The sequence below is a fragment of the Microtus ochrogaster genome, unplaced genomic scaffold (assembly GCF_000317375.1).
Source record: "Microtus ochrogaster isolate Prairie Vole_2 unplaced genomic scaffold, MicOch1.0 UNK1, whole genome shotgun sequence".
In the NCBI taxonomy this organism is placed as follows: domain Eukaryota; kingdom Metazoa; phylum Chordata; class Mammalia; order Rodentia; family Cricetidae; genus Microtus; species Microtus ochrogaster.
In genome coordinates, this window is record NW_004949099.1 from 1,123,922 (window position 1) to 1,137,400 (window position 13,479).

General features: G+C 42.6%; 1 protein-coding gene across 4 annotated transcripts in view; it reads left to right on the top strand.

Annotated features, from left to right (window-relative positions):
* Aak1 (AP2 associated kinase 1) overlaps positions 1 to 13,479 on the top strand; it is a 172,302-nt gene that overhangs the window by 149,852 nt on the left and 8,971 nt on the right. The window contains exons 18-22 of one of the 4 annotated variants that reach the window (XM_005364808.1): positions 861 to 962; positions 2,077 to 2,178; positions 3,485 to 3,595; positions 5,147 to 5,257; positions 6,098 to 10,636. The exons of 2 other annotated variants lie outside the window; for them this stretch is intronic. In XM_005364808.1, coding sequence (XP_005364865.1) covers positions 861 to 962; positions 2,077 to 2,178; positions 3,485 to 3,595; positions 5,147 to 5,257; positions 6,098 to 6,192 — 521 coding nt within the window. In that variant the 3' untranslated portion in view covers positions 6,193 to 10,636. Of the gene's footprint in view, positions 1 to 860; positions 963 to 2,076; positions 2,179 to 3,484; positions 3,596 to 5,146; positions 5,258 to 6,097; positions 10,637 to 13,479 lie in introns of those variants that run through there. One more of the 4 variants, XM_013352973.1, reaches the window with a different exon arrangement.

Sequence of the window (13,479 nt, forward strand, 5' to 3'; positions counted from 1 at the left end):
AATTTAGCTCACTTGGTAGAGCTCACATGTTCAAGGTTCTGGGTTCAGTTTTAGCACTATGCAGTGCCTATAATTTCAGCACTAAAGGAGGTAGTAGATAGAGATAGGAGGATTAGAAGTTTGGTGTCATTGTTGGCTACATAACAAGTTCAAGGCCAGCCTGGGCTATATGAGACCTTGTATTTAAAAAAACTGGGGAAGGAGACGCCTGCTGTTGCCATTGCCTGTGGTGAAAAGGAAGTATTTACTGTAAGGGGTACAGGTGTCTGAAAGGGTTGGAAATGGTCTAAGTCATTACTTCAGTGGTGATTACATAAATGTATAAATTTTTCAGCATTCACCATGTTGTACACATTTAAAATTGGTGATGGTTATTATATAAGTTATGCTTCAAATGAAAGCAATGGATAAACATACCCAAGGGACTCACTTTTAGTGAACCTTGAGTTTTACTTCACCTGGGGGAAGTAGCCTTTTTAACCTTCTCATTTGCAAAGCCTTGGCGGAGGCAGTTTTTAAAATTACATTTATTCATTTATTTACTTATTTTGTGTTGTATGTATGTGAGTGCATATGTAGAATTCAGAGGGTCTCTTGTTGAAGTCTGTTCTGTCCTTCATTGGGTAGGTTTCTGGAATCGAACTCAGTTTTTCACGTGAGGTAGCAAGCGCCTTAACCCACTGAACCATCATGCTGGCCCTGGAAGAGTTTGCTGTTAATAATATACTAATGATCTATGTTTTCATGGTGATCTCTAAAGTGAGGATTCCTAAGCTGTGTTTTTATGGGACAGTAAATGATCCACTTGCTTTGTGATCTCATTGCATTTTTGCCTTTTCTTTACCTCTTTCCCAACCTAGAAAAATTAATCGAGGGACTCAAATCTCCTGATACTTCTCTTCTGCTCCCTGACCTCTTGCCTATGGCAGATCCTTTCGGCAGCACTTCTGATGCTGTGACTGGTAAAATCCCCATCTGCTCCTTTAGTCATGCCTGGTGTGTGTGTGTGTGTGTGTGTGTGTGTGTGTGTGTGTGTGTGTGTGTGTGTGTGTGTGCATGCGCTCACGGAGGGGGGGGGAGCAGAAGTATCCTGAGTAGCCCTTGTACATGGTTGGAAGCCAGCAGTCAAGGCTGTTAATTCTGTTCAGCTAGTCCAAATGAACTATCTTTTTCTGCTTCCCATGTGCACAACCTGTAACTCCGGTCTTTACTGATGTCCTGTGATTTCTCCAGTAAATTTCTTAAGAATAAGGAAGAATATGGGAAAACCAAACCTTTGTGAAACAGTTGGTTTCTAATTGGCCCTGGGAGCTTCACTGAACTTAATAGAGTTGAGCTGATTCTTCTTTAGGTCAGTGCTTGTAACTAACTCCTGTACCAGGAAGTCTGCCCCACATTTCAGCCCCATGATAGACCAGGGCAATTAATGGCTGGGTCTGCTTACTCTGTTATACTTTTTATGCTGTATAAACAAAACATATAAAATGTCTAGACTCCTGGAAGGTTCCACTAGTAGACTTTAGATAAGAAAAGCCAGCGCTCAGGAATGCCGTGGTCTCCATCCGTGAGACATCACAACGTGCAGAGCGCTTCTCTGTAACATCATGGGATAGGGTGGGGCTCATTTGAGGGTTGTGCATTATACGGGAGGATGTTTACCCCAAAGCTAGCCTATTAAAGGGAAAAAAATGCCCAATTGTGAATAAAGTTTTCTTCGTTGTTGGCTTTCTGAAGTAGGGCATTGCACCTTGTAGCCAGGCTTGCCTCAGACTCACAGCAGTTCTCTTGTCTCAGCCTCTGTGGTTGTTGGTTACAGGTGAGAGCCACCATTGCCTGTCTTGAAGACAGCTTGAAAGTTGCTTGTATCCCACACTTATTTGTAGGAGCTGATGATCACTGCACCTCCCTATTTGTTAGCCTTGAACACGCATGCTCAGTCATCAGTGGCAGAGATAAGCTGTGCTCTGCAGCTTGCCTGAGACTTGTGGAAGCAAGCCTTCACAGGTTTTCCTGAGCAGCACCTGACTTCTTTTTCTTGCCCTTTCGTCTCCACTGTTAATGCCCCTGATACAAAAGAAAAGGCCGATGCTGCTGTTGAGAGTCTCATACCTGGACTGGAGCCGCCTGTTGCTCAGCGCCTCCCATCTCAGACGGAGTCTGTGACCTCAAACCGCACAGGTCAGTCACAGAGCTGGTCAATGCAGTAACCTCAGAGCAGGTCTTCCCACTTGTGACATTCTGGTTGGTTTCACACTGGATGTAATGAATTGTTCTTACAGTCCTGACTTCTGGATGTTGAGTGTGTTCTTGTGCTGAAAAAAGTACTTTTTGGAGCCATGTTTTTCTTAAGAGTAACTCCTGGGCTTGCTCTGATGACAGAATTTTATTATTCAATATTCTTTCCCCAGGCCTGGGGATATAGCACAGTGACAGAGTGCTTGCATATTGCATATCAATCAATCCCTAACACCAGAAAGAGTAAAAAAAGGTTCTCTTCACTGGTGGCAGGTTCCCTCTACCACTTTAATACTAGTCTGCTTAGATACACTGTTGCCTTAACCCTTCCAACTGTTAGGCAGACGTTTTCAATCTCACCGTACACAGTACTGGCATGCGGATCTATGGCGCTCATCTCCTGCTGTTGATTTTTTTTCCAGAGCAGGGCTTCGCCATCTAGAGGTGATTTTCATTTCACTTTTAGGCAGAATTGAAATTGTCCTTGGTTGGATCCAGCGTTGCTTTCGCTCTTATTTGAAAATTTCATTCTTTGTACAAGTCCTTAGCCACAAATAAATCTGATTGCATTTGTTTTAGTGAGCCCTAATTACCTTAATAAGACTCTCTGAGTGTGTGCCTTAGAGAGGTAAGTTAATGCTTGGGGAAAATCTCACCCAAAGGCACCGTGGTTCCTCTTATTGGTCCTCATTTGGATGTTTTCTCTCAGGAAACACTCCCAGCTCAAATGCTTCATCTCTAAATTTTACCTTCCTCAATTCTTTAGATAAAAGAATACACTATTTTCAAAGGAGAATTAAATTTAAAGAATAAAAAAAAGACATTTTGAATGGGAACGTGGGAGTGCCATGGAAGGTTTCTTCCTGATCAATTTCAGCACTTCACTATGTTGTAATTTTGAGTGGGTAATAGTTAAGTGAAATTCTAGTTACAAAGTTCTTTTTCCAAATGATGTTTGCTGAGAACTGGGTTGTTACGTTGTGTTGACATGTGAATCACAAACTTGTTTGATCAGTGGCTTCTAAACTAAAAAATCTTATATTTATGTTTGCTACCAAGTAGAATCTAGGATGCATGTTTTTGTGGTTAGAAGTTCAGAAAGCTTAGCATGTTTCTTTGGATTTTCTTTGCACCTTGGCTTGTACATGTGGCCTTTAATGCTATAATTTAAAAGTCAAGATAGAACCTCACAATATTGTTGTGTGCTGTTTAATGCCGCCATTGCGGGGATGCTGGTCACTGGACTCAGACTCTCTCACTGGGGACGACTCTCTGCTTGACTGCTCTCTGCTTTCTAACCCCACTGCTGACCTTCTGGAAGAGTTCGCCCCCATAGCACTCTCTGCTCCCACTCACAAAGGTAAAGTCTTTCTTGGGCCCACATGTATTTTGGGGAGTTCCCCTTATCAAAAGCTGTCCACTTCTATGGAAAATATGGGTTTGTATCCTTAGCCACTGCTACAGTTCTTCTCAGAGTAGTGAATAAATCCTAGCAACTACAGATAGGGATAGGGTTCACTTTCTGACAACAACTAGGATACAGATATTCCATGTCAGCTTTGCTAGCCCCGTGCCTTAAGGAACGCATAAATGAGTGAGCCAACTGATTGATTGTGATTATTAATATGATACTCATCGGCCTTGGAAAGTAAAGTCATTTCATCAAATCTGAGTCAAGGTTTTTAAATGTAAAGAAACACAGCCCTCAAAAATCATTCCTCAAAAACTGAACTTGTGAAAGTTTTGAATATTATTTTGTCTTTGAGTCATAATTGTTTACTGAGTTTCTTGCTCTAACCTGTCATTTTCACTTCTTAGTCTTGGTTTGGTTTGGTTTGCGATTTTGCAGGTAGAGTAGATTTGTTTGGGCTCTGAGGTCTGTTGTGGTGATAGCTCGCTTGCACATGGCAAACTTATTTCTGTGTTTGAGGAGTATTAGCAGGTTAAGCCCTTTGCAAAGGAAATTCAAGAAGGAATCCTCCAGAACTGACTAAAATCAATGAGCTCATGGGTAGCAGTGAAAATTGCTGGTTCTGTTTTACAGCTGGCACGGGAAGTTACCTGTATAGCCATTGATGGCTGGCAGGAATGTGTTAGTAGCAATGCGTAACCACAGAGAAGCATTGTCTGCCAAATAAGTGCTAGCTAGCATTTGCTGGAGCATAGCTTTAGTTAGAATGGATAACATGCTGGGTGTGGTGGCATGTGCCTTTAACCCCAGCACTGGGAAGGCAGGGAGGCTGATTTCTCTGAGTTCCAGGGCAACTGGAGCTACATAATGAGAAACTGCCTCAAGCAAAACAAACGAAAAACAACCACAAAAAAAAAAAATGGGGGGGGGGAGGATAGTCTAAGACACTTAGGCTGGCGTCTTTTGTACCCCAGTATTCTGAATTATTTAAGTCTTTTTTTTACAGAGCAGGGAGTCTTGACATTTTGCTTGCCTTGTACATACTGGTTACTTCTCTTTCATTGTTGGTTTTGAGTCATGGGTCAAACTCAGGCCCTTGCACTTGCTGGAACACACACATTCTACCACCAAACTGTGCCCCAGCCTCTGTGTGGTTGTTCCTTTCTCATCTCCTATCCCAGGCTTTTAGTGTTTCAGGTGTTGTTAGTCAGGCCTCTGTTGACTCAATAAAGATAGTGGCATTTCAGAGCTAACTTCACAACTGTGTATGGTCTTCTACAGAGTAGAGATTTCTTGACATTGTGAGTTCTAAAGATTTTTGCTTCTATATACCTGTATTTTCCAGTTTTCTACTTTTATTTCAACTCAGAAAAATAAGTGCTTTTATCTTTAAGAACAGTGATTGTTCATGGCTGAAGGCATGGTGCCTCCTTCCTGTTCTCTCATTTGCTAATCTCTTCTTCCGTTGTTTCTGCTTGTGTGCTTGCATTCTGTATTAAGCTGCAGAAGATAGTAATCTCATCTCAGGTTTCGGTGTCGCTGAGGGCTCGGAAAAGGTGGCAGAAGATGAGTTTGACCCTATTCCTGTACTGATAACCAAAAACACACAAGGTAAGAAAGAGACTGGAGAAAAAAGAAGAGCTTGACATCATTTGTCATCAAAACACTGTCCCTAGCCTGGATGGTAGATAGGAGCATTGCCATTTAGTGAAGGACACTGGATGATAGCCGTCAGTGTAGGCTGGATCAAGATGAGAAGCAGATGGAGATGCTGATGTGTGTAGCTTAAAACCTTGTTGACTTGGGGTTTATTTAGAGAAGATTTAGTTTTTATGAAATGTCAAGCCAAAAAAAAAGTACTTTCTAATTGGTAGAAGCCTCAAGGTATATGTCAGAACTGTTGAACATTTTTATCATAGTTAGAAAATCTACTGTAATAGATGTTCTTTCCAGAAAGCTAACAGTGGTATTTTGGTGTCTGCTGCATCAGTAGACTTTATGGACCATTCTTTTCCTCTTTGGTGGAGCGAATCATTTGAGCATGCACAGAATGCTGAAACACATCACATAGTTATTTTTAAAAGCATGTTCTTACTGTAGTACCCTAATAACTAATTCTCCCCAAAGCAGGAATTGATCTGTACTTTTTAGGGATATGGCTTGCTGTTGGGAGGTTGTTAGTGGACAGCCAGAACTTCTTAGGCAAATGGGTTGGTTTGGCACCAGTGGCATCTCTGAAGTGTTGTGCCTCTACTATGGTGTGCCTGGAATGAACTTCTGGTGGGAGGTGGTGGCTAGCCAGTAGTTATGTTTAGAAATCAACATGTAAGACTTTTAAATGTGAAATGTTGCTTCTCTGGATTTTTTGGTTTTTCTTTTTCTCTTTTGCTTGCTCTGCACATCTAACCCTAACCCTCTGTTTTGTACTGAACCCTATCTTTCCACTTCCAGGTGGGCACTCTAGAAACAGCAGTGGGAGCTCTGAGTCCAGTCTTCCCAACCTAGCCAGGTCTTTGCTGCTGGTGGATCAGCTCATAGACCTGTAGCCGTGAGCCAATAGCAGACGCAGTTCTGTAACCTTCATGCCGTAATACACATTTTCATTACGGAGTTATGAGAAAATGATTTTTTAAAAAAAATCTCCAAATTAGGGGCCCTTAAGCCCCTTCTCCTACCCCTTGCCTTCTCCTATAGAAATGATAAGGAAAGAAAAATCTTTGATCCTCCAGATTCGTTCCTTGGCCGGCTCCTCTTGTTAGTTTGCTGTGTTTTCTCATTCCCCATCTTCAATAGCATTATTGTAACTCAAGTGCTAGCTGCCCTGAGCTTCACCTCTGCTGGAATCCACTCAGAAGCTTGACTGTCACTGAGCCTGTAACGGACACCTTGTCTCATTCTCGCTAGGAATGGCCCCATGTCAGTCCTATAGCCCGTCTCTCAGATGCTGATGAATGTGTCCATTCTTGCTTTTTATCCTGATGCAGTATCATGAGGACATGACAGCTATGGCTGGTCTTACCCCCAGGCAGTAATCTGGAGACACGTGTGCAGTTTAAACAGGACAAAACTCATAAGCTGTGTTTGTGAAGAGAAATTGAGCTCAGCTCTAGCCAGCCAACTTTGACCATGTTTGGTAGTAGACTGAGCCAAGTGATCTTACGCTCATGCAATCTTCCCAGATGTCTAGTTGTCTAGCTATCTGACTTCCATTGAATCGTGATTTCTCAAATCTGGAGGCATGACTGCAAATGCTTGAGATCCTTGAATAAATGTGTATGTGATAGAAATAATAAGCATTGCCATCTTTCCATGTTACCTGGCCCAAGATGGGATCTCAGAATTAGACCAAAACAAGACAGTGGTGGGAACATGATACCTTTTACTAGAAGACTTTTCATGGGGGAGGGGGGGTGGATGGGGAAGGGAAGGAATTGTAGCAAAAACAGATGTATTTTTCTTGTGATTTTTTTATTTTGAATCAAATATTGTAAATTGTGTATAAATGAAGATGCTGACTAGTTCTGTTTCCACTTGGCATTTCAAGTCTGATATCAGGTGTCTGTACAGGGTTTTGATCTCTCTTGCTTGTATACAACATAGCAGTCCTATAGTGTAACACATGGAACTGTTTTACGTAGAGTGTATGTCTTGCTCTAAGCTCTCAGCAGGCCTCTGTCTCTGTAGAACAAGCATGTTTTTTATTTTCAGATAATCAGAGATGAGTGTGCTGGGTACAGTTTGACTGTGGCCACTCGCCTCCTCTGGTGTTTAACTAGAAGGCTGACGCTGATGGAATATGTGCAGTTGGCTTTCCTTGGCTTCCTAGAGTTCAAAAATCAAACAAAGAGTAGCTCTTCACTAACCTTAGACTGTTGTTCATAGATTTAAATAAAGACCCCTGCACTCGCACAACATGCTCCCCGTCACCCCTGTGGGCTTACTCATCAAGGTGTGTTTCATTTCCTTATGTTGAGAGCTTTTGTAAACTTCCCCTGTGGAAGAGGAGTGGTCACAGAGAACCCCTTCCTCGATGCCATCCTCCAGGGCTGATTTGTACAGATAAACCCTGCTCTCTCTGCTTGTTCTCTATGACTGCTTTGTTTCTTGCTCACATTTGCACTTTAAGTGGTGGGGATCCAACAGCAGGAGCCTGCAAGCCTGCCCTCTGGAGGGCCACCTTTGTCTCCAGCAATGTGACAGCAGGAAGAGTGGACACTCAGTCTTCCTTCTGACTTGAAATCCTTCCTGTGCCAGCTGAACCTAGACAGCCGAGGAAAGGCCTGTGCTAGAAGACGTGGTTTCCACAGTCTGCAGCTGAGGATGGAGGAGATGTCACGACGAGCTCTGCAGTGGGCTGCAGGGAAGCAGGACTTGGTTACCCCCTTGGTGGACAGGAAATGGTGCTGTCCTCTTTGCTGGACATAGAAAGAATGTATAAAGTAATGAAGGAAATGTTTATTTTTAAATAAGGCTAATGTTTTAGGTCTGTGTTTTTATATTTTTTTCTCACGAAAACGTTAGCAATATAATGAAATGTCTACTTTCTCAGTTTAATTGCAGTCATGAAGAGTGCAGTCTAGAAATTAGGTTAAGTGTCTCTAAACCATTCTTTCATGCGTCACCCGTAATTATATTGAGATATATTGTGTAGTCATTTGACTCAGTGAGGCTTAATGGAGACACTAACGAAAACCAACAGACTCTCTCCAAGGAAGATGGTAACGTCTAGGTGAGATATTGACAGGAGACCTAGGCTGATCCTTCAGGAGTAAGGCTTAGGCTTCCTGTTAAGAAATACATTCTAGTAACTTGGTCAGCACAGCCTTCCTTTGCGTCATCCTAAGCTGAGGGAGTGGCTTAAGAAGAGCATGGTGTGTGGTAACTGGAGGTGCACAGAATGAGACTCTATTCGAGGGGCTTCAGAGACTGTCCTAGTCCATTTACTTCATCTCACTGTTGTGGACGACTGATGAAGGCAGGGTGGTCCAGACCCGGCATTTTACCCCTCAGAAGTGGGATTGGATTTTTACCCAGGATGGTTTTGGATAGGTAATGTCTGAGTCAGTAGAAGCACGGCATTGTTATGGTGTTGTATTTAGAAGGACTATGAAGGGTCATATAATCCGGATGTCCTTCAGGTAACTTCTGTGCTCTTGCCATTTCTACAGCTTTCTCCAGCATTTACTCACAGAGGATTAGAATGAGCAGTTTTTAATCTTGTTGCTACTTGCTGTTACCGGATAAAAGCCCACATCATTGAAAGTTTGGAGATAGATTTTCCTTCTGTAATATTAAGCGCACACAATCTTACCTATTAGAGTAAAACAGAATCCGGAGATTTCTATTATTTTAATCTGTGTTTAAAATATAGGCAAATACAATGTGCATATTTTTTATTCTCTCTGCTGAGTGGAAGTAATTACTGTACCAGAAAGTATCACAAATTGGTATCCCTCCCCCAAGATAACCAAATTTAATTCCTAAAGTTTCTAAAAATATGATCCTCAGAGGAGATGAGGTTTAAGCAGTCACTTCTAAGTAGTATTATAATTGTTACAGTGATTCCTGAAGTAGACAGATCAGAAATGTTTTGTGTGTTTGATTGTTCCCTCTTGGAAACATATTTTGCTTGGGAAGTGAATGCTAATCCTAGCAAGGCAGGCCAGTATCATCTGAGTTGTTTTTAAGCTCTTGTCCTTAGACATAACATCGCCAGATAAGGTAGGAAGAATATAGCTGTTTCTTAGTACCCTCACTCACAGCATCCACAAGTATATTCTTTCTTATGTTTTCTCTCCAACACCTCTGCCTCAGAGGAACACTGAGTATTCCAAACACAAGATCACTCTTATCAGATTGAAACTCCATAGGCAGTTCCTAGAGAAGACTTCATAACTGAGAGAGATTTCACCAACACTAAGTAAGGGAAGGTTTTCAGTTCCCTGGTCTTTAGGAAATTTAAAGATACAGGTTTTTGAAACTCCTCTGAAAGAGGTTGTCACTGTGCTCATTGGCATTTCATGTTGTACATGACTCCTCCTGATCAAATTGGAGTTCTAATAACTGGAAGAAAACAAACCAAAAGGGAACCTGTTTTTCATAAGATGTGATATTTTGTGGTTTGCAGTTTTCATTTTCGGTATAAGTGTTTTGATTCAAACCAGCATAATCTTCCCTCAGGTCAGGATTAGTTCTGTCTTCAGCAGTACCCTGGGAATGAGGAGTACTTTGTGATGGGTATAGGGGCCCATGCTCAGGGAACAAATAAATGCTGTAGACACCCTAGGCCGAGCTAAAATCTGTAACAAGGTTCCTCTGGCATCAAGAGTCTTTAACCTTCCTGGTCTGTTGTCACTGTCATGGAGTTTGGGGGTGTGAATGGCAGCATCACCCAGAAGACTGAGTTAAGTAAATCAGAGGCTGCCTGACTGAACGTTTAGAGTGGGTGTTTAGTGAAACACTTCAGATACTGCAAGCTAATTTCTGTCCCTCTCCAGAGACTAATTTTACCAGTGCAGAGTTAGACTCTCCTTCCCACAGTGGTAGTGTTCCCCAAGTTGGATGTGCTTGGCTTTTGTGAACTGAATGAATCCCTGATGGCCTTTATTTCAGTCTGTAACAAGATAGCCTATGTAGTTTCCCCTGGGTTTCCTTTCACTAAGTGGGAGGGAGAAGGCCTGGAGGCTGCTGGGTAATGCTAACTCATGCAGAGTTCCCAAAGGGTGACAGTTGCTAGGAGGGAAGTCCTTCCTTGGTTCTCACTTTGATGCAGTGTCCTGAATTCACGTTGGTGGGTATTCTCTTCTGCCTTGTTGTACACGCCGTTGTCACCTGGATGGGTTCTTACTTAGAGCAGAGTGATGTAATGAAGCTATCTTGTGCAGTAAAATGTGAAAAACGAACACTGCTTCGCGAGTATTGTATAAATAAGTCTGTAAACAAATTTCTTATGTAAACATACAGAGGAATAAAGCTTTTATCTGTTCAAACGAGTGCATGATGTTTAGATGTATAAATAGCTTAAGGTAGCTGTTATATTCCTGCAGAAATATAACAAGGACTTGAGCACATTCTTTAGTGGCTGCAAATACCAGGGACTAGAAAAGTATGGGCAGCTGTGCAAGATGCCCTGAGGAAGGGACAGTGGACACCTGTGAGATGTCCCTAGGTTTGATGAGCTATGACCATCTAAGAGAATGAAGAACCTTATGGTCAAGAATAAGAAACCTGCAAACACACATTAGCCAGGGCCAGACCTAGGTGACAGAATGGCACTGAGTGGCAGCTGCCCTCCTCTAATTTAGTCTTTCATCCACACTAGGATGGCAAGAATATATTTATGCCCAGTGAGAAATGCTTTCTTTTATTCTGCCTGGCATCCAGTTGTGGGCTTTCCTGCTGCTGCCTAGCATAAGGGATAAGCAGGTGCTCAAGCTCATGATGAACACTGAAGGTTGTGGGAACTACAGTCTACTGAGACCGTGGTTCCTGCATGTGGTTCTTTTTTTTTTTATTTTATTTTTTTTTTTAGTTTTTCCGAGACAGGGTTTCTCTGTAGCTTTGGATCCTGTCCTAGAACTAGCTCTTGTAGACCAGGCTGGCCTCGAACTCACAGAGATCCACCTGCCTCTGCCTCCCGAGTGCTGGGATTAAAGGCGTGCGTCACCACTGCCTGGCCCCTGAGTGTGGTTCTGAGTCACCAAATTTCACTGGTGCCGCGCATCGCGTCAGGGTGCTTTTCAGTCTGCGTGTATGAGACACCAGAGCTGTTACTTCAGAACTGTGGCAAGAATTTGTCACTGATGTTTCCTGTCACCATTATTTTGTTACAGTGTAGACATACTACACTAAAGAGTATCCAGCCTGAAATTTAAATTTCAGATTTGGGGCCAACCAGATAACTCTTTGGGTAAAAGTGCCTTTACCAAGCCTAATGACCGGAGATGGAGCCCATGGGGTGGAAGAAGAGGATTGACTTGTGCAAACTGTCCTGTGACCTCTACTTGAGAACTGAGGCACATGCTTATGTGTGCACACACAGTAATAACAATTTTTTTCTAATCTTAGATTTTGCTTCTCCAGAGAGCACTCTGATGACCTCACTGTCAGTCAGATAGCATTTTTGGAGTCAGTCATCCTCAAGAATGCCACACTTTGACTTCTGGGATAATTCAGGGGATGGCGAGGATAATTCCCCAGGGTGTGCGAGTTCTACTGAAATTTGTGTTAACTTACTCAAAATGGAGCCAGATGGAGTCATTTCTAGAAGTTTTGAAAACAAAAGGAGACATAACCCAGTCTGAGGGAATTATAAAAGAATGCCTTATGATGAACAGAAGCCTTGTATACTCTGAGGCCAAGTCCTGGACTAGGAGAACAGGCTAGTTTGTTGTTGTTGTTGTTGTTTTTTTTTTTTTTTAAGTTCTTTGCTTACAAAGTATCTGCTGTGGCTGTCATTGATAGCCATGTAACTCAACCAAGGCATGAGGGTAAGTTGGGTGGATCCCTAGGAGGCGGGCTGCTTCAGAGGTCGTCTGCCATTGGCTCAAGGCCCTTTCACTGCACATTCATACACTAAAGTGAGTGACAGCCATACCTTTCACTGCCAGAAAGAGTTAGGAATCTTCCCCGAAATCTGTTGTTTCCCCGCTGCCACCATCAGGTCTCCCCGGAGTCACGTAGGCATGTAGGGCCTCCATATTCTTTAGTATTTCTTTGGCCATCAAAATGCTAGGCCTGGTCACTCTCTCTTAGTCACACTTCATCTCCAAGAAAGGTTGGGAGACAGGCTTTTCAGGAAAGCCCCATTAAATGCACTTTTCCAGCCTGAAGAATATTCACAATGAGATGGAGGAAATAGCTGTGATCTTTCTTTTAAACAGTGAGAGACTGGTGCTCCCTTCAGACTTGATGTTGTGGTGTTTTATAACTCCAACCTTTTTTTTTTTTAAAGCAAGTTCTCACTCTGTAACTGACTGTATAGATCAGGCTGGCCTCGGCCATACAGAGATCCATCTTCCTTGGCTTTCTGAGCGCCGGGATTAAAGCATGTGCCACCACACCCAGTTGATTCTGAACTTTGTTTCAGTTTGTTTGTTTGTTTAATTTTTTGAGACAGGGTTTCTCTGTAGCTTTGGTGGCTGTCCTGGAACTAGCTCTGTAGACCAGGCTGGTCTCGAACTCACAGAGATCCGCCTGCCTCTGCCTCCTGAGTGCTGGAATTAAAGACATGGGCCGCCACCACCACCCGGCTGATTCTGAACTTTTAAAAGCTGTTGGTATTTTAAATATAAAATACCTTACTATTCACTTCAAAATTTAAAGGGGTCCTAAGTTGGTGGATTTTCTCCTGGGTTCTTGGCTCAAAGCCTACTACTTGACAGAAGCAGTTTGCATGGGGTGGGCATGTTCTTCTTGTCCCATTGTGACTACCTCATAGCTCTCAGAATGTAATCTAGCATTGGAGGCATCAGGCCCTGGGTCTTTAGGGAGATAGATGCCATTTGCAGTCTGTACATGACTTGGTTTGAATGAATCCAAGTTCAGTTCCTTCAAATCACTGACTACAGTAAAAGCAGTGTTATTATCAAATTGGTCTGTATGTTACCAGGAGTCAGCACTGGCTTCACTTAACTTTATCCCTCTGTGTGAAAGGTGGCTTTGCTCTACTGCACAGCCGGTGTAAAGCAACAACATTGAAGTAGTTTTGGAAAGGAGAGGAAAATGTACCTTAGTTTTGTCAACGGAGGCTGTGGGCTAACATGTAGAAGAAGAAATAGCCTGTGGACTCTCCGGAGTCTCTTACGTTTCTTGATGAGTTTTTTTTTTTTGTT